The 22,435-nt window shown below is 35.6% G+C and overlaps 1 protein-coding gene across 3 annotated transcripts in view; it reads right to left on the reverse strand.

Moving 5' to 3' along the window:
• The window catches only part of RCOR3 (REST corepressor 3), a 41,435-nt gene that overhangs the window by 16,963 nt on the left and 2,037 nt on the right, over positions 1 to 22,435 (reverse strand). For all 3 annotated transcript variants that reach the window (XM_024751168.1, XM_024751169.1, XM_024751167.1), the window contains 6 exons: positions 21,727 to 21,779; positions 19,940 to 20,101; positions 18,892 to 19,016; positions 18,049 to 18,127; positions 8,177 to 8,395; positions 3,053 to 3,130 (listed from right to left, as the gene is read on the reverse strand). In XM_024751168.1, the coding sequence (XP_024606936.1) occupies positions 3,053 to 3,130; positions 8,177 to 8,395; positions 18,049 to 18,127; positions 18,892 to 19,016; positions 19,940 to 20,092 (654 nt within the window). In that variant the 5' untranslated portion in view covers positions 20,093 to 20,101; positions 21,727 to 21,779. The remainder of the gene's footprint in view (positions 1 to 3,052; positions 3,131 to 8,176; positions 8,396 to 18,048; positions 18,128 to 18,891; positions 19,017 to 19,939; positions 20,102 to 21,726; positions 21,780 to 22,435) is intronic.

A 22,435-nucleotide genomic window follows, 5' to 3' on the forward strand; every position in this document is an offset into this window, starting at 1 on the left:
ATATGCTTCTTGAAAAAACATTGTTTTATACTTCCACTGAATTCTCAATAGTAATTAGCACAATAATGAGCACATAAGAAGTGCTCAGGGAATATCCAGTGCTTTTATTTTTCCCCACTGTATTTATATTTTGAATGTACTGCTCAACACCAAACCATTGTTCACGTTATTCCCTTCACCTGCCCTTTTTGTATGTGCAAAACTCCTACTCATCCTTCAAACTTCAGCTGAAACTTCCCCCTCTAGGAAGTCCTCCCTGATTACCCTAGCTGGAATGAATAATAGCCACTTATTTTCCTAAGATCTTTACTTATAAATCTATAACTTTAATCAGTTTGTCTTATAATATCTAGACTATAAATTCTTCTTTTAAGAAGTAGATGGAAAAAATCTATCCTTCCTCCTTTTTAGGTGTCGCCTCTTCCCCCCACACACACTGCCTAATGCAGTGCCTTACATGAAACAGGTGATCATAAATACTTAGGGAAGTGAATGGACTTTCTTCACCAATATTTTCCCTAAATCAGTGAAAATAACAAATACAACCAAATGAATAAGTAAGCATCATAGTAACTGTTTACTTCCAGTTGAGTTACATAATTTAGTAGCCTATTGTTTAAAAGGTTAATAAAATTCTTTTATTAGGTATTAGGGAGAAATTTTTTAGGTTAGGTACCAGCTAACCTAAAGGTAAGGGGATAGATTACATGATTTTTCAAGGTTTTAATATGACTGTTAATCTAGTGTTTTGAAATATATCTATTCAGGTTGCTCTCCCCTGTAAAGCAATAGGAACAATGTGATGAATATAAATATATCCTGGGCATTTTCTAGATGATAAAACATATATACATTTTTCAAGTCATGTGAGTTCAAAATCAACCTCAAAGTAATATATAAACTTCAGTGTATGGATTGTAGTGTGTTAAGATTTTGATTGTTTCATTTTGATCATTATTTTTACAATAAACTAAGAGATATAATAAATGATAACTTCTAAACCAGTAACTGCATTTATTTTTTTTAATATTTTTTAAGATTTTTTTTTTATGTGGACCATTTTTAAAGTCCTTACTGAGTTTGTTACAATATTGCTTCTCTTTTACGTTTTTTTGGCCACGAGGCATGTGGGATTTTAGCGCCCCGACCAGGGATCGAACCTGCACCCCCTGCATTGGAAGGTGAAGTCTTAACCACTGGACTGCCAGGGAAGTCCCCCAATAACTGCATTTAAATGTGAGAATCTAATATCCACTTTTACTATTACATGAAAACTTCCAAAAGTAAGAGGCAGCATGGCATTAATCTAGGACAGCATGGCATTAAACTGGACTCTAAACATCTGAAATACAGCCAGAGTTTCACTATTTACTAGATGTGTGATCTTGATCAAGTCAGTTAATCTCTCTGAGGCCCAACTTCCTCATGTAAAATAACAGCATTTACTTCATCTACTTCTTTGGACTTATGCAATTATCAAAAGAAGCAGCATATAGGAAAGTTATAAATGCTATTGTACTTCCACATCTTACTTTATATAATGTTAGTGAATGAGACTATTCTGCAATTTTCTGGAAAATTTGAGATTTCCTTGAAAATTTGGTAGACTTTTTCTGTAAAGTTGTCTTGGCCTGCTGTTTTCTTATGAGAAAAAATGTTATTTGTTCCTTCAATTATTTAATGGTTATAAATTATTCAGTTTTCTTTCTTTTTAAGACACTTTTGGTAAGCCATATTTTCCTAGGAATTTCTAAGTTTCGTTTAAATTTTCAAACTTATTGGCATAAAGTTCTTCAAGATATTCCCATAATGTTTTCAACATCTGCTATATTTTTTAATTTAATTTTAAATTATAAACTCATAGGCATTTTAAGTTTCTTGCTTTTATGCATTTTATAATGCATAATTAAATATTAAATTAATTCCAATACAAAATTTAATTTTTTGTCGCAATAATATAACATAAAATAAAGCAGTATTCTTTGTATTACACTACCTTTATTTAAATATCACTAGAATATCTGTCAGTTTACCTGGGGGTTTGGAATGAGATATTAGTCTACATATATTTCATTCTTTTCCATTGCCTGACCTTCTTGAAAGAGACTACCAAAACAAACAAAAACAACTTCCTTCATAATGATTCTTCCTTTCTGAAAGATTCTAATGAGCAAGATGGCATATGAAGTACTACTCTTCTGCCTCCCCCCATCCCCTCATACATATTTCCTTTGTAGATATTTCAGTCAACCTGTGATTTGGGGGAAAAAAACATCCCATTAAGACCAAGTAGGATTATTTGATTATTACATACATAGAAAAGCAAGTCCAGGATATGAAGCATAACACAGGAGTCTTAAAAAAGAGAGAGAAAAGAGAAAAGACTTTATAATAGAAGCTTCTGTAAAAATATTTGATTGGATTTTATGAGCATTTAAGTACATCCTTAGTCATCACAAATATAAAAAACATATTAAATTTTAGCTGAAGTACAAGTAAGACTTGAGAAAATGGCCAATCTATATCTTGTTTTTGGATTTTATATTTTCCGGGATATGAGTACAAGAATGTAAGTCCACCTACTAAAATCCTAACTGGAAACCTGAGCCAAAATCCACATACACAAAATTAAAGTAAAATTTTGTTAAACTGCTAAAATGAGCTCCTTTTCTTGTGATCTTTTCTTCCTGTTACCAATTTACACAGGTAGGAAAGGGCTTTGAACAAACACTGCTCTAGACCTAAAAATGCCCTGGCTTGTTCATTAATGACCTTCTAGTTTCACATGCACTGGGCCTACTAGTATCGCTATTTTCCCTAATTACTTTGCTTGATAAGAAGTGCTAAGGACAGGGACGAAATGATTTAATGTAAATCATTAGCCAAGTCTCAAGAGAGTAACTATCTAAATGACAAAATAGAGACATAATAAATTATCCATATTATAAAACCTTCAAAGTATTAACATGTAACCAAAATAGTAGTTGAACACTGGGTAACTCAAAGAACAAGGTTTCACTGTACTTAGCACACGTACTCCTCAATAACATACCTCAGGAGGTTTGAATTCTTCAATTCCACCTTCCATTTTCTGTTTAAGTGCACTGTTTACTTGCTTAGCGTTCTGAACCTTCAACAAAATAACCCAAAATATGAATTAGATCATCTACTTAGGTGAATTTTTGAGTATTCAATAAGTGAAAAGGATATATATCAACACCCTGTTAAACTGAAGTTCATGAGGATAGGACACTTATCACACTTAGTGTGTGATACAACACTCATTCAAGTAATATACACATCAACTATATACATATCTAACAGACTCATAAATGATAGTGTTTGAATATCTGTAACAATGTCTCTTACAATCCAAGATAACTGGTATATATAGGGATTAAATTCCACCAATATTTCTCATTACCATAATGCTTTGATCAAATAACAATTATTCTAATAAGAATAATAATGATGACAGTGGATAATATTTATTAGGTGTTTATTATGTTAAGCATCATTGTCGGTGCATCATATGTAATAAATCACTTAATTCTCATAACTACTCTGTGAAGTAAGTACAATCAGTTCTGTTATAACCTGACATATGCATTCTCAAAAGCCACTGTACTAGGCAAAACTGCACAATAAAAACCACAGGGCTTATGGGGAGAAGGAGCTTGGGACACAACACTCAAAAACTTCATCAGTGACACGTAAGACAGACACCTAATAAAAATGATAGCATAGTTTTTATACATTCAAATAATAAAGAAATTCACAAGCGTTACAATAAAGATGATACTTTACCTTAAAAGGTTGCTTACATAAGTGGGTGTCAAAATAACTGCAATTTGTGAGTCATTGGGAAGTGGTTGAAGAAGGGTTATTTGAAAACAGATAAAAAGTTTTAACAGCAGATGTGGATGTGGATGGCACATAACACACAGTGAATTGAGGTAGCTGGTATACATCTGAAGTGTGTGGGCATGTACTCAGCAAGATGTAGTTTTTCCCTAACAAAAATCACATGTAAGCAAATGCAAAAGTCACATTATGTTCAAACTGTTCCCTAGTATATCAACTGTGTTGGAAAAAATTCATGTTTTCAAAACAAGCATTATAGCAGAACTGACTATTTCTATTCTAACAATTTAATGATGAGGAAGGTAAGGTACGGAGAAATTAAGAAACTCCCAAGGCTATAGAAATAGGAGGTAGAACCTGATTTTGAACCATGCCAAGTTTGAAACTACTATTCCACTAGCAATTTTGTTAATCTCTACCTAGAATATTAAGGGTTAGGATTTTTTGTTTGTTCATTTGTTTATTTTTTTTCTATTTTTTGTTTTTCCGGTATGGACAATCTGATATTTATAAAGTGATGTGCAAAATTTTTTTTCACCTGAGATCTTAAAAACAAAGCTAAAATGTATAAATCTAGGTTGGTTCAAATGAAGTTAATTGATCAGCCATGTTAGATAGATAGAAAGAGATAAAATGTGAAGTCTCAGTTTTTAGGGATTTCATAGATTAGTGGGGAGATAAATAAATATAAAAGTATGATAAGTGCTAAAACACCTAACGTAGTCTTGGAGAGAGAAAGAAGAGAGTAAGTGTGTTTGCATGTGTTAGCAGGTGTGGATCATGGGGAAGATTAGGGAAAGTTTTCCAGAGGAGATGACACCTAAATTGAGTTTTAATGGATTAATAACAATGAAGCAGGTAGACAAGATTGTGGGGAAGGAATGTCTTCCAGGCAGAATAGCATTAGAAAGACATGACAGCCCTAAAGCAGCAGCAAGCAGTTAGGCTGGGGCCGGACCAAAGAATTTGAATCTTGCCTAAAGACTGAAGGAAACCTTAAGCAAGGGAGCAACACAACCATATTTCACTTTTATAACGATAATTCCAGTAGTAATCTGGAGAACAGAATGGGGTGAAGAAGATAGAAGTTAATGTAACAATCCGAATGAGAAACGTTGAGGACTTCGATTTAAACAGTAGAAATGAAGGGGTGGCGGTGGCTGTGGTGCACAGAGATGGGTTAAGGAATAACCTGGAAACAAAATTAAGACGTCTTTGTAAACAACTGATTGTGGAGAATTAGGGAGGGGGAGTAATCAAGGATAACTCTTTGGTCACTGGTTTGAGTAACTGAGTGTACGTGGTGCTATTCACCCAGACAGGGAATGCAAAAAGAGGAACAGATACCTTGTGGGCACGGAAGAATTCAGTCTGGACACTGCTTATGAGATGCGTCTGGGGTATAAAAGTGGTAGAATTTGCAAATCCAAGAGCGCAAATCTTTACTATGTTACACATCAAACGAATATCCAAGAAAGGAACTTAAAGCTTTAAAAAAGTTCCTTTGTAAAAATCAATAGGACTTCCCTGGTGGTGCAGTGGTTGAGAATCCGCCTGCCAATGCAGGGGACACGGGTTCGAGCCCTGGTCCGGGAAGATTCCACATGCTGCGGTGCAACTAAGCCCGTGTGCCACAACTACTGAGCCTGTGCTCTAGAGCCCATGAACCACAACTACTGAGCCCACACACTGCATCTACTGAAGCCCGTGCGCTCTAGGGCCCGTGCTCCGCAACAAGAGAAGCCACCGCAGTGAGAAGCCCGCACACCGCAATGAAGAGTAGTCCCCGCTCGCTGCAACTAGAGAAAGTCTGTGTGCAGCAACGAAGACCCAACACAGCCAAAAATAATAAATTAAAAAAATAAATTAATTTAAAAAATCAATAAAAATAGTCTTAAGTGAGGTAGTAGTGAAGTAGTAGTGTTGAGGATTAAGTATGATTACAGGTGACTGAGTACATTTTATTCCTTCATTACTTAAAAAAATTCTGCGAGGGCTTCCCTGGTGGCGCAGTAGTTGAGAGTCCGCCTGCCGTTGCAGGGGACGCGGGTTCGTGCCCTGGTCCGGGAAGATCCCACATGCTGCGGAGCGGCTGGGCCCGTGAGCCATGGCCGCTGGGCCTGCGCGTCCGGAGCCTGTGCTCCGCAACGGGAGAGGCCACAACAGTGAGAGGCCCGCGTACTGCAAAAAAAAAAATTCTGCGCACTTTAAAAATATCACAGGCAAAGTGTTTCAGAAGTTCTCTAAAGAGAAGGAGTGCTGTGGGTTGGAAGATGGGAGTCTTGCACACAAGTATGGTTCGACTAAAGGCAAAGCATTCAATCAAATATATACTATATATATACTTGAGAGTCCAGGGTCATATAAGTCAAAACAAAGGAATTCTAAGAAGGAAGAAGTGGTTGTCAAAAGAGATAAGAACCAAGAAGAGGGCATTAGACCCGGCAACTTGTTCATAAACAATCTTAAGATAGCTTCTTCAGTGGCAGAATTGCGATGGGATGTAGGGAAGAAATTAGATTGCGAAGCCTCTGAGAATAAGTGGTCAGAAAGCAGAGTAAGCTAATGTGATAGATATTTATTCAGGAACTTTGCTGGAGAAGAAAAGAGAAATATAAAAGCAGTTTGGGTGAGTAAGCAGGGTCAAGGGATAGAGAAATTTGAATGTTTGGTACAGAGAAAAACTATCTTGGTCCGTACTACCCTGTTGCAAGGTTCTTACATTATATGTGAAATGGTATAATATTAACTCTAAGGACGCACATTGTGATATCTAAGCGAGGACGACACTGTAAGCTAAGGACGCACATTGTGATATCTAAGCGAGGATGACACTGTAAGCTAAGGACGCACATTGTGATATCTAAGCGAGGATGACACTGTAAGCTAAGGACGCATATTATAATCCCTAGAGCAACTGGGAAAAATACGAAGAGATAAAGCTGAAAAACATAAATATGACCATGTTATACCTCTTTTAAATCCTTCAGTGGTTTTCTAACTCATGATGAATTTTAAATTTCTTAACATGACCTTCCTATAAATTCCTGTCTAGCTCTGCTGTAACCTGCTAAAGGCAAGTGGAAATTAATGAAGAGTTTTAAGATGAGTCATCTGGATTACACCAGAATTTTAAAAGGATAACACTAATAACAATGTGTAACATAGAGCTGAAGAGAGATGGACAGCAAGGAGAAGCAACAAGACGGGGATTGTCAGATAAGAGGTGATAAGGGCCTGAACAAGGGTAGTAGGGATGAGATTAAAAATAAGGGGATTGATTTAAAGGAAATTTCAGAGATGAAACTCACATAACTTACCACTTATGTTTGTGTGTGTTGGGGGAGTGATAAAGGCAAGGGATGAGTCAAGGATGATTCAGATGTTTCAACAGACAAGGAACACAGAAAGAAATCTTTTGGGGGTTAGATGAGATGTCTAGCTCGCAGCTGGAAATGTAGCTATAGAGCTTGGGAGAAAAGCCACAGCTTGAGAAGTAGACTCAGAAGTCTCTGGCAAATAGTGTAAGGCTGGTTAATTTAGAGCAAGAAAGTACAGACTTAGAAGAGTACCTAAAACAAGAGAAACAAACAAATAAATAAAGGAAAACATGACTGAGAAAGACCGGAGACCTAATAACAACCATTAATTGAGTACCTATTATGTGCAAGGCAGTAATGTTTTAAGCACTTACCATATACTATCTCGTTTAATTCCCCCCAAGCAAAAATATTATTATCCTCATTTTGAGATGGGAAAACTGAAGTTGAGAGAAGTTAAACAAGCTCCTCTGTGGTTGCGCAGGAAGTAGACAGTGTAGCTAGGGTTAGAACTTAGGATCACTGACCCTAAAACCTAACTTAACCACTACCTGATTATGATAATGATACTTTTAAATAATATTGCTGCTACTACTACTGGTGATAATGATAATAAGGAAGAGGGCAGCCGTTATTCACTGAGCATTCAAAACGTGCCAAACGCTGCGGAACAATCTACATGCATTATCTCAAATAATTCCCCACAACCTGTGAGAGAAGTGTGATTATTATGCCCAATTTTATAAATACAAAAATTGAAGCTTATAGAGACTTTAGTATTGCCCAACATCACAAAGCTAACAGGTGGCAATGCTGGGGTTCAAATCTAGAAAGACAGAGGCATCTTATAACTTGGAAACAAGGTAAATAAAAAAACAAAACTTATGTAAATGGGTGGCTGAGAAAATCTGCAAAAAAACTTGAGTTTACTGAGATAAAAGTATATAAGCAAAATAGATAGGATCATCGAAAATATGATTTTTATAAAATACCTGACGTTTTAAAGAGATCAACTCCATGTCCAGTTGCCTCAGGATGGTGTTGGCTGCATTGGGGCTACAGGAAACAGCTACCACATCTTCCTGGGTTAAATACATGCCCTTAGGTGGACGGCACTTAGAACGCTGAGAATGATGGCGGTGTTGTAAACTCTGATATTCTCTCCTCCCAAGTCCAATCTTGCTAGTTTGGACAGGTTGGTCAGTATTACCCTGGAAGAATAAAGACAGAATAATAGGTCATTTGGTTTTTACAAATGTATAAACTGAAAACAGTCTATTACTAGTAGAAGTGTCTGTTACACTAAGTACACCTACAAAATACTTCTAACCGATTATATTACATACGAGTCCAAATTCACACACACACAACAACTCATCAATTAAGAGGAAATGAGCATATACCATAACGTATCTTTGATTAATCCACTCAATAAAATGTTTGGTTTCTATGCCCAGAGGACTATGAACAAATGAAAAAGTAAGGTGGACTCTAAACTATTTCTGTTTGCTTCAAGATTTCAAGATGGGATATATTTTCCCTCAGCAATAAAGGGGAGGGGGAAGCTATAACTTATTAAGTGCAAAGTTTTAAAGAAAGTAAAAAAAAGGGGCAAATTAGGAATCATGACAAGTGGCAAATTAGACAACTGGTAAAAAAGAGGTAACATCTCATTCTCACTTTAGCACTGGTGAAAGAGAACTATGCCTTCTAAAAATTAAAAAGGGCACAGGGTTATTTTAATCCTAACAACATTTCTAGACTCCAAGTCTATTTAACTGTGAATAAAATAAAGTTCAAATCTGCATTTTGGAAGAGGTTAGGAAAGTTCTAACAATGATCACCATGAACTCTTAAGGAGGGTTTCATTATTACTTGCAATATTCTTAAAGTGTGATGTAAAAATACAATGTTATTCTGTGCTTCTGAGACAGGAATCCATTAGAAACTTGTGTCCATTAGGCTGAAGGCTATTTCACTGAATAGACTTAATAATCCAATTCTTTAGAAAAGAAACTCCAAAAAAAGTCACAAAATAATTGTATAGTGAAGTATAATCCACCTTGTTGCTTAAAATGCAACTCAAAGCAACACATGGCAGATTTGATGTTCAGGGAAACTCCTCCCAGTATAGCACTTCTAAAATTGCTAGATCAAGTATTTTTTTTAAAAAATAAATTTATTTATTTTTGGCTGCATTGGGTTTTTGTTGCGTGCGGGCTTTCTCTAGTTGCGGTGAATGGGGGCTACTCTTTGTTGTGGTGCATGGGCTTCTCATTGTGGTGGCTTCTCTTGTTACGGAGCACAGGCTCTAGGCATGAGGGCTTCAGTAGTTGTGGTGCACAGGCTCAGTACTTATGGCTCATGGGCTCTAGAGTGCAGGCGCAGCAGTTGTGGCGCATGGGCTTAGTTGCTCCGTGGCATGTGGGATCTTCCTGGACCAGGGCTCGAACCCATGTCCCCTGCATTGGCAGGTGGATATTTAACCACCGTGCCACTAGGGAAGTCCCTAGATCAAACATATTTTTTAAATCTTTTAAATTAATTTCTGAGCTGGCAGAGAGGTGAGGAAGTCCCTCAGAGACCAGAAATGATGAGAAAGCAGGAAACCAGAGGGATAAGCAAGGATGCAGGAGCTGACATTTGCCTAGGCTTCAATGGACAACAGGTGCAGGGCACAGGAGATAAAGCCAGAACTCTGGAAGGGGACTCCATCATTGTGCAAAGTAGGAAAAGTGCCCCTGCCCTGCAGAGGGAGAAGATGATTAAAGAAAGTCATGCCTACTTCATCTTTGGCCGAAAGGAAAGGAAAGAAACCAAAAAGTCTTCCCTAAGAATCCCTAACCACAGGCCTATATTCAGGCAGGTTTGGGGACTAAATTTACAGGAATGTCTGGCCTGAAAAACTCCAAGTCAAAAATGTACTCTGAAGTGTCTCAGGTTGGTAGGGCCTTCAGACAGCTAGCAGAAGTAAAGGCAAACTATCCTCAGAAGAACGCACTGTAAAACCAGGTCTCAAAAATTTTCAACAAATATGTTCCAAGGAAAATGAGCTCACAACCACAAAGTGCCAAACAAGCCTCATGAGTGAAACACAGCAGAAAGCAAACAATAGAATTATATCTGCAAAGATGACAAATATTACAATTACTAGGTAAAGAGAATACAATAAGTGTGTTATATGTGTACAAAGAAATAAAAGAACTGAAAATATGGAATATTCTTATAAGAAATGAGTCTATCAAAACTGACCAAGCAGATATGCAAAAGAACCAAATAGAACACCTAGAAATAAAAAATATTATAAATAAGATTAGAAACTCAATGGATGGGTTACTTAGCCGATCAGACAGAGCTCAAAAGAAAATTAGTGACTTCAAAAGCACATATGAGAAAAATGCCCAAAACATAGTACAGAAGTATGGAAAGACAAAAGGATGGAAAATATGAGTGGTTAAGAGCCACGTGAAAAGTCCATTACATTTCTAAAAGAATTCCCAAAAGAAAGAATAGAGAGAATGAGGGAGAATCTATATTCAAAGAGACAACAAATGAGAATTTTACAGAACTTAAGACAGGATTCAGAAAGTACAAATGAATCCGAAGCAAGTTTAAAAAAAGAAATCCATACCCAGATACGTTAAAATGAAACGACAGAACACTAAAGACAAAGAAGAGATCATAAAAGCAGACAAAGAGAAAAGCCAAATTACCTCCAAAGGAATGGTAACTAGCCTGACAGCCGACTTCTCTAAAGCAATGACAGAAATCAGAAAGCAGTAGAATAATATCTTCAAATAATATCCATCAACCTAGGAGTCTAACCCCAGCAAAACTAAGTGTTCAAGAACAAGGAAGGACATTTTGGACATTCCAAAACTGACTGTGTTTATAATCAATAGACTCACTAAATTAACCTGTAAAAGACACACTTTAGAAAAAAGAAAAATTATTTTCAAAGAAAGTTCTAAGATTCAAGAAAGAATGATAAGCAAAATTAATTTCAAGCATGTGAGTAAATCTAAACTAACCCCGACTATGTGTTTAATATGAGATACTTTAAAAAATAAGATGTAACTAAAACTTGGCAAAAATAGCATATAAATCAAGAGGATAGTGGTTGAAGTCAAAGCAGCCTAAGGGCCTTATATTAATTAGAATCCCATTAAAAACACCAATATTAGGCTTTAAGTTAAATATGCAGAATAAAATTTCCAGAATACACAGTAAGAATAGAAATATAGAAACATTCCAAACTAGTAGACAGTTAAAAAAAAAAATCAAACAAGAGATGGAGTCTTAATCCAAAAAGAAGGCCATAAAGGAGGGGAAAGAAAACCAGAAAAAGCAAGCCAAATAGAAGGTAAAAATAAGAAAGAACAAAAATACAAATATCAATGATCATGACTGGTATATAGGAGCTAAACTCTCTAGATAAAATATAAAACCCAACCTATATGCTCCTGTAAGACACATACTTAAAATGTGAGGACACAGAAATGTTGAAAATAAGCAATAAAGATATACCAGGCAGGGCTTCCCTGGTGGCGCAGTGGTTGGGAGGCCGCCTGCCGATGCAGGGGACACGGGTTCGTGCCCCGGTCCTGGAGGATCCCACATACAGCGGAGCGGCTGGGCCCGTGAGCCATGGCCGCTGAGCCTGTGCCTCCGGAGCCTGTGCTCCGCAACGGGAGAGGCCCCAACAGTGAGAGGCCCGTGTACCACAAAAAAAAAAAAAAAAGATATACCAGGCAAACACTTAACAAAAGAAAGGTGATAGAGTTATATCAGACAAAATAATCTTGAAAAGTAGAAGACATCAAAAGAGATGAAAGGGTCATTACATATTGATAAAAGGTTCAATTCAACAAGATAAAACAATTTCTATACACCTAATAACAATAGCTTCAAAATATAAAAAGTATTATTTCTCAATAATCCATCAGATAAGCACATAAACACCAACTGAAACAACCCTAGCAAGTAGGCAAGCAGTAACAGAATATTGATTTCAAGCATATAACTGACAAGCTTCAATTAAGACATAAAAAGCCGGTAACCAATAATTAGAGTATGTATTACTCTCAAGCACACATGGAAAAACATTTATGAAAATTCGACATTCTAGACTTGGAGGTTTTAAAACATATCCTCAAATTCCTCAACATTCCAACCACTGAGAAGTGGGACTCTCTCCCATTCTCCTTGATTCTGGACCAACTTTAGTAACTCACTTAAAACCAACAGAATGCAGTAGATTTGGGGATGATTACTTCGGAGGCAACCAGCCATGGTCAGAAACCAAATTACTAAGGGACCACCAGGCTAGAGAGGAATGCTAGCTAACAGCTAGTATATCAACTACCAGTCATGCGAGCAAGTCAAAAACCTTTAATAACATCCTACTTGATGTTGAAACGTAAAAATCATTCTCTCTAAAGTCAGGAATAAGATAAAAATATTTGCTATCATAACTTCATTCAACATTATACTGGTGATTCTAACCAGTTCAGTAAGGGAAGAAATAAAAGGTATTATAAGGACTGAAAAGAAATAAAACTGCTGTTATTTTCAGATAATATAAACCTCTATATAGGAAATGCAAACTAATCTACAAACAATTAAAGATTTCATTTCTCTCCAGTTTATATGTAGATTCAACGGAACATCAAGTAGCACTTTCCTACTTTGAAGTTTGAGAGCAAAAGTCCAAAAATAGCCAAGGACTTTCACCTTTAGAAGCCCTACCAAGTAATGGGACTCATCCTAGCAGCTATCAAGACTTATAAAGTTATAGTAATCAAGACATTGTGTGACTGACAAGGGATATATAACTGACAAGAGAAGCAGACTAGAGAGCCATACATATATAGAAACCTCATCTATGATGAAGCTGACATGGCAGACCAGTTGAAAGAAATGAACTCGCTTCCATATTGGAAAACAAATAAATAAAAACGGGTCTCTATCTCACAACATAAACAAAACCTAATTACTGAAAGATCAAGGACTTAAGTGTAAAAAACAAAACTTTAAAACTTAAAAATTTTATACATTGTCTTTAAGAAAAAGACAAAACCAAACCAATAGATAAAAAACAAACACAAATAAGCATTAAAAAAAGACACAATAATAGACAACGGATGGAAAAATAATTGGCCTTATTAGTAATCTCATGAATGAATTGAGAACACAATGAGATACCATTTCAGGTCATCAGATTTCTAACATCTTGAAAGTCTTACCACATAAAGTATTGGCAAGGAACTGGATAATGAGTACTCTCATAGCCCAACAGAAGTACATCAAATGTAGAAAATGATTTGCCATTACCTAGGAAAGTTAAACATGGTTATACCCTAAAATACAGTAATTCCACTCCAAACAATCCTAGGGCATTATTACTCACTAAGTCACTGCTGGCATTTTGGTGGAACAATCTGTGCTGTGCATTTCAGGAGAGCTGGCATCCCTTTCCCAATATATGCCAGTGGTGCCCATCAACCAAAAACACGTCCATAATTTTTAAATGCCCTTTATGTGAGTAATACTAAACCTAGCTGAGAACCACTGTCCCAAAGGAACTCTTATATATATGTATCCAGGGTATGTTCTTATCAGTATTGTTCATAATAATAAAAAGCTAGAAATGATGTCCATTAATTAGAGAGTGGTTAAGTTGTAGCATATGCATACAAGGGAACACTGTAATACAGCAATGAAAATGAACTGCAAAAACATGTTGGACAGCAACAAAAAAATGCGGGTAGCTGAACACATACAATATAATTCCATTTAAATCAAGTCTGAAATGTACAAAACTAAATGTGAGTTGCTCAGAGATACATAACTTTGTGATAAAACTATAAAAAAGGGAGTGAATAATTGATAAATTTCAGGATAGATGTTCCCACTGGAAAGAAGGGAGGGGTACAATAAAGAAAACATACACAAAGGACTTCTGTTTCTTGAGCTCAGTCATGGACACACTGGTGTTTGTTTTATTATTATTCTTTAAATTGTACATAGTCTATGGTATGTATAGTTCATAATTTTTAAAAGTTAAAAATAAAAACCTTTCCATATAATGTGTCAACAACATGCAGAAGCAGCTATAAAGATGTGTGTTAAAGGCAATGATATAGTATCATTCCCTGAGTGGTGTCCCTATCATCTGTGAAAGAACAGAGAAATGAATGAAGCTGCTGACAAACAGTACGAGCCTCGGACCACAACCTTGCAGTATGTTTTTAACACTTTTTAACTTTTACTCCCCTCACTACATTTGCTAACAGGATGAGATCACAGGCCAACAAAAGACCAAATGTGTAAGTACCATCTCGCATAGTTGGAAAAAACAGTATTCCACATACATACATTTCCTACATAACTAAACCCAAATCCCTAATCTCTCATATTTGTACAGTAATTAAGAATTCATAACATATATTCTCATCTGTTAAAATAAATTTGACTGAAAGCCTACTATCTACCAGGCCCTGTAGTTAAGACACAATTCTTGCTCTTTAAGGGCTTACCACCCAGGGATAGGTAAGCAGGTGAGGGGAAACCAGATGTAAACAAGTACCACTTAGCTCAATGAGTGCTGCAACGGATTTAAAGAAAACTGAGGAGGTGGTCAATTCAACATAAGGCACAGGAGAGTTCATAGACAAGCTACATGTTGCAGAGTTATGAGGAATTTGCCTGGCAGATTTGAGAAGAAAGGGAATTCTAGAAAAAAAATGGACCAACAAGGAACAAAGGCTGGGGGAACTAAAACACTTACCTGAAACTCTCTTAGGAATGTGAAATAAGTGGGGTGGGGCAGGGAATGCCTAACTAGAAAGACTGTTTTATCCTATGGACAAAGCCATGGAAGGGTTGCAAACAGTAAATTTGGTTTTAAAAAGATTGCTTTGGCAGCAGGGTGAAGAATGGACTTGGAAGGTGTGGTGCAGAGTCTGGAGGCATGGAGATAAGGTAAATTAAGATAAGATAGAAAATGTCAGTAATTCAGAGAAGAGATGAGAACCTAAAAATAAGGCAGTCACCTAGAAGACCAAAGAGAAAAGAACAAAATTTACAGTTATTTGAGAGAGAGAATTAAAAATGGTAATGACAATATGAACAGAATAATTGAGAAAAAGAAGTCACTAAAACTGAGACACAATGGTTAAAAAGGTAGACAGGAATCAGAGAATCGTGTTAGAAAACTCAAAAAGAGATTTTCAGAAGAAGGGAGGGGTCAATAACTTGAAATAATACAGGAAGCACAAGGAGAGTACACTGAGAAACCAGTCCTTGGATGTGGCAGTTAGCAGGTCACTGCTGGCCTATCAGCAGTTTCAGAGAAGTAAAGGGACAGAAGTCTGACTGAAGCAAACTCAAGTGAAGCCATGCTAAGGAGGATAATTCTTTCTAGACTGGTTGGGAGATAGTCATGCTTTTAAACGAAAGACTGGAGCTTACTTCTGGGCTGCAATGAAAAGGTTGAAAGTATGACAAACAGAAGGTCCTAGAGGCAATATGAGGGGATAAGATAGGTCAAACAAGCAGTGAAATTATACAGAACAAGGGGAGGGGCCTATCTTGAGAGAGAGGCATTCAGCTCAGACTGTTCATTCAGTAATTTCATATTACTGGATTTGTGACATTTTAAAATATCTGATCCTATCAAGTACCAGCAAGGAAGTGGACAATGAGTACTATGTGAAGTGCTAGGGGATACCAGATGTTCCAGTGTTACTGAGGCCCTGACTTCAAAGAGTTCACAGCTTAGTGGGCAAAAGTGGGCAAAAGACAATAATTTTAATATAACATCCTAAGTGTAAATATACTCAGATAAAAAGGCTAGTATGGTAGCACAGAGGTTAGGGGAAGGGCTGGAATTTAAGGGTGTTCCTGCTTGATATTTTCTCCATGAAGTAGAAAGTGAAGTTATCTGCTAAGTTTTTTTAGGGGAGTGGAGAGGTGGTAGGTGATGTGTAGCAAAGGATGAATGTTCAAACAGTTGCTTACATAATAAATTTTATTCAAGATTTATTATGTACTGGGTACTGTAATAAGTACTTTTATACATATTACCTCTTTGATTGTCAGAACCTTTTAATTTTACCAATGGAAAAAACTGAAAATTACAGGTTGAAAAAAACTGAGAGGTGCTAAGGGCTACACTGAGATTGGAAACTACTTTTTGTAAGTAGCAACAATGTACGTGATCCTGCAATTTTCTCCTGCTACACCAGACCAAGAATAGCAATTGATCCAGCATTGTGGGTTTATAGGGTTAGAGAAGGAATAGCAGAAGGGTGAGAGAAATGGGGAGTCAAAGATACTGGGAAGAGAGCAACTTAAGTAATTGGTCATTTGGTCTATGGTTTAGGGAAACAAGGAGACTTGGAAAAGAAATGAAGGAATCTAGGAACTTGAGAACATTTAGCAGTAGTAAGAAAATCAGTAAAATATCAAGTTAAGGGTAGGATTTATTAAATTTCATTGATGAAAGATGACAAGGGCCAGAATGGGCCATGGCATTGAGTTCCTTAAGAGGAGGAATGGGAGTCATATTGGATGAAGTCACATTCTCCAATTTTCAATGTTATTTTCACTATTCCACAGCTGCCAATACATCACAAGCCTTTACTCATCAACATTTGGTCTATTTTTTTACAATTATGCAATTCCTTGCCTTAATAAATGAGCATGCGTATCAATTTAAAACTTTTCTTTTTAATGATTTTAAGTCATCGTTATTATCATTAAATTGAGGAATATGAGTGCTCTTCTAGTTGGGGATTCTTCCATCTCTTCCTTTGATGCAGCTTTCAATTTTCACTGCTGTCAGTATACCTGGTACTAATTAATAATTTGTTATAACATGGAATAAACTAAATGTTTTCCAAGAATATTCTACACCTAATATTGTATTATCTGAGGGTGGTTCTACTTCTTTTCTATGGATTAAATAATAGGCATCGGGCTTCCCTAGTGGCGCAGTGGTTGAGAGTCCGCCTGCCGATGCAGGGGACACGGGTTCATGCCCCGGTCCGGGAGGATCCCACATGCCGCGGAGCGGCTGGGCCCGTGAGCCATGGCCGCTGAGCCTGCGCGAAGAATAGGCATCGTGGGGAGTTCCCAGGTGGCTTGGTGGTTAGGATTCCGGGTTTTCACTGCTGTGGCTTGGGTTCAATCCCTCGTCGGGGAAGTAAGATACCACAAGCTACTTGGGGCAGCCAGAAATAAAAAATTTAAAAAAAATAAAAAAAATAAAAGAATAGGCATGGGGACTTCCCCGGTGGCACAGTGGTTAAGAATCCGTCTGCCGATGCAGGGGACATGGGTTCGAGCCCTGGTCCTGGAAGATCCCGCATGCCACAGAGCAACTAAGCCCGTGCACCACAACTACTGAGCCTGTGCTCTACAGCCCTCGAGCCACAACTACTGAAGCCCGTAAGCCTAGAGCCCGTGCTCTGCAACAAGAGAAGCCACTGCGATGAGAAGCCCACACACCGCAACAAAGAGGAGCCCCTGCTCACCGCAACTAGAGAAAGCCTGCGTGCAGCAACAAAGACCCAATGCAGCCATAAATAAATAAATAAATACATTTATTAAAAAAAAAAAAGAGTAGACATCGTGGCAGGGCTTTTATACTTCGGAGTGGATGAGATAACCCCAAAATTACTTAACTCATTGGCTAATTGGAGTTCTAGATGTTATCGTTTTTCCAAAAACCTCCAATTAACATTGAAATTTACTACCTTTTAACCCATTATTTAAAAATGTTTTTCTTAATATGAAGTACTATTCGTTTTTTGGAGTGGATTTGTAGAACAATTATAAGCACCCTAATGATTATCATTACCTCTTTCTTGGCTTCTTTTTTGGGATCATAATCACTATCATTTCCATCCATTGGGTGTGTTTCTTCCACATCATCATCACTGAAAAAAAAACAAAGATTAATAAACTTAATTCACTTCCTTTTATTGTGTTCCAGTGCTCTCATCAAACTGCAACATACCTGGCTAATAATTTTACTAAATATTCCCCAGGAGTTGTCCTTGGGAAGATGAGCTTTTATAGTTTAGATTTCTGTAGTGTTTAGAAACATTTACCCTTTTAGGTATATAGAATCATTTAAGCAAACGTTTCTAGCTAAAAAACAGAGACCCAATAGGGAAGATATTTAGAAAGAAATATCATTTGGGAAAAAGAACACATTTATTAATTTGATATAATACTTATTTTCCAACTGGAGAACTGAAATAATAAGTTATTATATCAAATTAATAAATGTGTTCCAAGTGGAGAACTGAAAAAATGATCTTTTATACTACCAGAAAGATACAGCTACAATAATGTGGACCTCAGTTACTCAGATAACTGTGGAAAGACCATCTGCCAGAGAATATACTTCTTAATATATTCTAAATATATGTATTGAATACATCAGTACTGAAAGGAAGCATTTGTGATTAGTTAAATACAACTCACATATAACTCAGTTGCAAGGTTTGCTGGCTATGATTAACAGTTAAAGAGTTGAAGAGAGTCCTTACTATTAAGATTTCTGATCACTCAGTTCTTCTCGTCAGAGTGGAAACATGAATGTAAGGATAAGAAGCATTTACACTGTATTGTGATAATTGCTCTGCCTTAGGAAATACAAGCAATACCTGTAACTACATAAAGGCATTCAACCCACCTGTCACCCTGATTATGTCTATTGGCTAGTTTACGAGCCTGGCGATCCATCAAGCTTGTCCTAGATCGAGTTTTTTTCCAGGAATAGTAATATTTCACAAGGCTAGCAATTGTCTTATCTGGAAGCTTGAAAAAAAAATCATGTTAATATCAAGCAAGTTTATTCATAAACTCTGATTAACAGAATGAATAATATTTCTATTATTCTTTGATACTTAGCAAACAAAAGCATAGACAAAAAATATTTTCCCAGGTACCTTTATGAATTATAGAGCTAAAAAATGCAGCTATAGTCATAGCACCCCACCATACCTATGTCACTCACATTTCTAAATAAATATTCCTATTTATTCTGAGCAGGGAAAGGAGAGATAAAATTAAAATGATAAATGATGCAAATAGACTTAAGCTACAAAATGACTAATGATCACGCACTGCTTTGTCATACTGGCAAGCAAGCACACACACTTCCAATGAAAAATGTTCTCTTTGATTATGGAAGACACTTAGATATATTTGCAAACATTATCTAATTTCCATTCATTCAAGTTAAAAGAGTTTAATGTAGCAACTTCTCAGATTTATATTATTTTGACACAATACTAGAAATTTAACAACTAGAAATAGCTTTTCTTTAAATAAAAAAAAAGCAACAGCACCTGAACAATGTTGAAATAATACAGAATTTCTAAAAATTGGTTTTCATATCCAAAGGAATATAAATTTGAAAATAAAATCCTAATGTTAGAAAAATGAAACATTTAAAAATAAAACTGAAATTTTTTTCCTGAAATGACATATTTAATAACTCTATTAAACATATACTTAAGTCATAATAAATGTTAATTTATTACAATGAAATGACACATAATGATCATGCATTAGAATAGTAGAAAATAAGACTATGTAAAATATACTTATTTAAAAATATTTTTAAAAATTAAAATTAGATTGGAAAACTTTTTTGTTTTTAATAATCAGGAAGTGTTTAACAATAGAATAAGTTTATCACTCAGGTATGAATCACAGTAAGAGCAAAATTACCATACCATTTGCTGAATCCTGTGAAAGCTCTTCCCATGAAAACTAAAGGCTTGTTCAAATAGGACTTTATCTTCCACTGTCCACTCATCCGGAAAGGGAGTGAAATTAGGGAGATCAGCAAGGGACTTCTCAATGTTATGTTTATGCCAGAACAACATGCCAAGTGCCTTTGAAGAGAAATCATTCCCCTTTGGTTTTAATGGACTTATGTTCCATCACACTTAAGAGAGTTAAACACAAATTAGGTTAAAATCTTAAGCCTATGACTTCAACTGAAGATACACTCACAGTTTGGGGCTTTTAATCAGGGGTGCCCAGGTAGCAGACCTCATTTATTTATTTCTTTTAATCAGGGCCTCAGAACAGTAAATGTTCTTACATACCATATTTGCTGTAGAATCTAGAAAAAGTGAGCTGAGGAGAGTGGCTATAATTACTAAAGCAGGTTTGTAGGCTCATATCAAGACTTTCACTCACATTTATTCATTTGTCAATGTGTAGAGAAAAATATGCTAAAAGGAAAAATAACCTGTAAGTCAATACTTAAATGAAACTATCAATTATAACACAAAACTAGAAGTGCTCAGTCAAGACTCAGTAGAGAAATATTTAGGTTTTAACCTGTTACAAGTGTATCATGGGCTAAATACTTCTAAGAAGTAAGAGTACCTCAACTGCAACTTTAACAATATTTTACCACATATATTTTTAAATGTTCTTTATTATCATAATATACACAAAGAATTATTATGAGGCATATTAATAACTTCAATGACTTTATTACCAAATCATAGGAAAGCCTGAAATGGATAATTTCTAACAATTCAACAACTTTCCCTTCTATTGTAAGTAAGCGGTAGGTCTTTATCTTTACTATAAGGTACAGAGTATCATTTAGGGGATAAAGATTTATTTTTTAAGAAGAGATACAGCAACTTTTTAAATAGTGAGTTTTAAATTTCTGTACTTTGGTAATACTCCTTGAAAATGAAAATGAAAATATGTATAGTCACATTTTGAAGGATTAACCTTCTCAAACAAATATTAAAAAGCAAGCCGAGGCTTAAAAACAAAATACGTAATCAAAGTCTTCAAAATCCACAGAATAGTTAACTACATTTAGATAAACATCTCAGCTTCACTGAAATGACTTTCTATTATTTAATCATGTTACTAACTATAAAGTTAGCTCTTAATAATCCAGGTTACAGAAAATTCACTTACTTTATATTAATTCTGATAAAGGTTGATTTTTTACTTAGTCAAAATGAAATTTAAGAATTTCTATTTCACTCTTACTTTTCCATGTTCTCCATTCCCTTATTACTAGGGATATATATATCTCCTTTTAAAGTTATCTAATTTTTTTTAAAGCCCTTTGTGAATGATTTCCTTCAAAATCTAAAAATCTTAATTATTTCTTTAAATTAAAAGTTTAACTTTTAGGACTTTTAGGTTAAAAAGTCAAAGAGAATTACCTCTACTTAAAAATATTTTCCCTTTTTCTTGAGCATCTGCTAGAGTAATCCTGAAGGCTTTCAGATACTTTAAGAACTCAAAACAGATAAGAAACAGAGGTGTCGAGAGAAAAATGTTCAAGTCCTTGAGATAAATAATGTTTATAAAAGCAAAATCCTTGATGATGAAAGGTCAGACTTTGCTAGGACTTTTGTAGTAGCTATAAAGTTGGTTGAACTTATGCAGTTTCTTAAGACAGAAACTATCATGAGATGTTCTTTGGATTTGATAAATACTGAGGCAAACTTTAATATTAAAATGTTTCTCTACATACCTGTTCCACATTGTAGCCATGTTTCTCCTTTGCAATTGCAATATATTCATCCACTGTAATGAAACAATGTTATATAATTAATTATTCTCATTTACTTCATTTGCCCGGTTGACTCTTTTTTTTTTAACAAAGCAAAATTTAAAAACAATTACACTCTAGGGGTAAAAAAATAGCCAAAGTCATTTTCCATGAAATACTATAAAAAAGACTTTCACTTCTATGACCAGGATCAGAAGTTCACTTGGTTTAAAATTTTACTTAGTATGAGTTATCTCTGTGACCATACAGCATCTACTTATTAAATTCACTGACATTACTATAATTATTTTTGTATTAAAAAAAAAACCAATCTGTGGTTAGCCAATAAAGCCTAATTACAGTATAAAATATTAGGTAACTCCTATTGCAGTCTTTATTTGAAGAGACAATTATTTAAGACCCCATCTCATGTTTAGAGTTTTCCCAAAGCTTTTACCTTCCCGTTTCTGATTACTGTATAAAGGATGGTTTATCTATAGTTTTGCCAGCTATACATAATTACAATTTATATATACTTCAGTATTCCTAAAATTTTCTTCAGCTCTTCCGGCTAGCTATACAAAAGATGTTTGAATATTCCATTTTTCTTCATCCTCAATTATTGTAATCAAGCCAGTAGAGTTGTTTAAATAAGCAGTTTCTATGATGATATATATACTGGCTATTTCAA

The sequence above is a fragment of the Neophocaena asiaeorientalis genome, unplaced genomic scaffold, assembly GCF_003031525.2.
Source record: "Neophocaena asiaeorientalis asiaeorientalis breed wild unplaced genomic scaffold, Neophocaena_asiaeorientalis_V1.1 scaffold67, whole genome shotgun sequence".
Taxonomy (NCBI): Eukaryota; Metazoa; Chordata; class Mammalia; order Artiodactyla; family Phocoenidae; genus Neophocaena; species Neophocaena asiaeorientalis.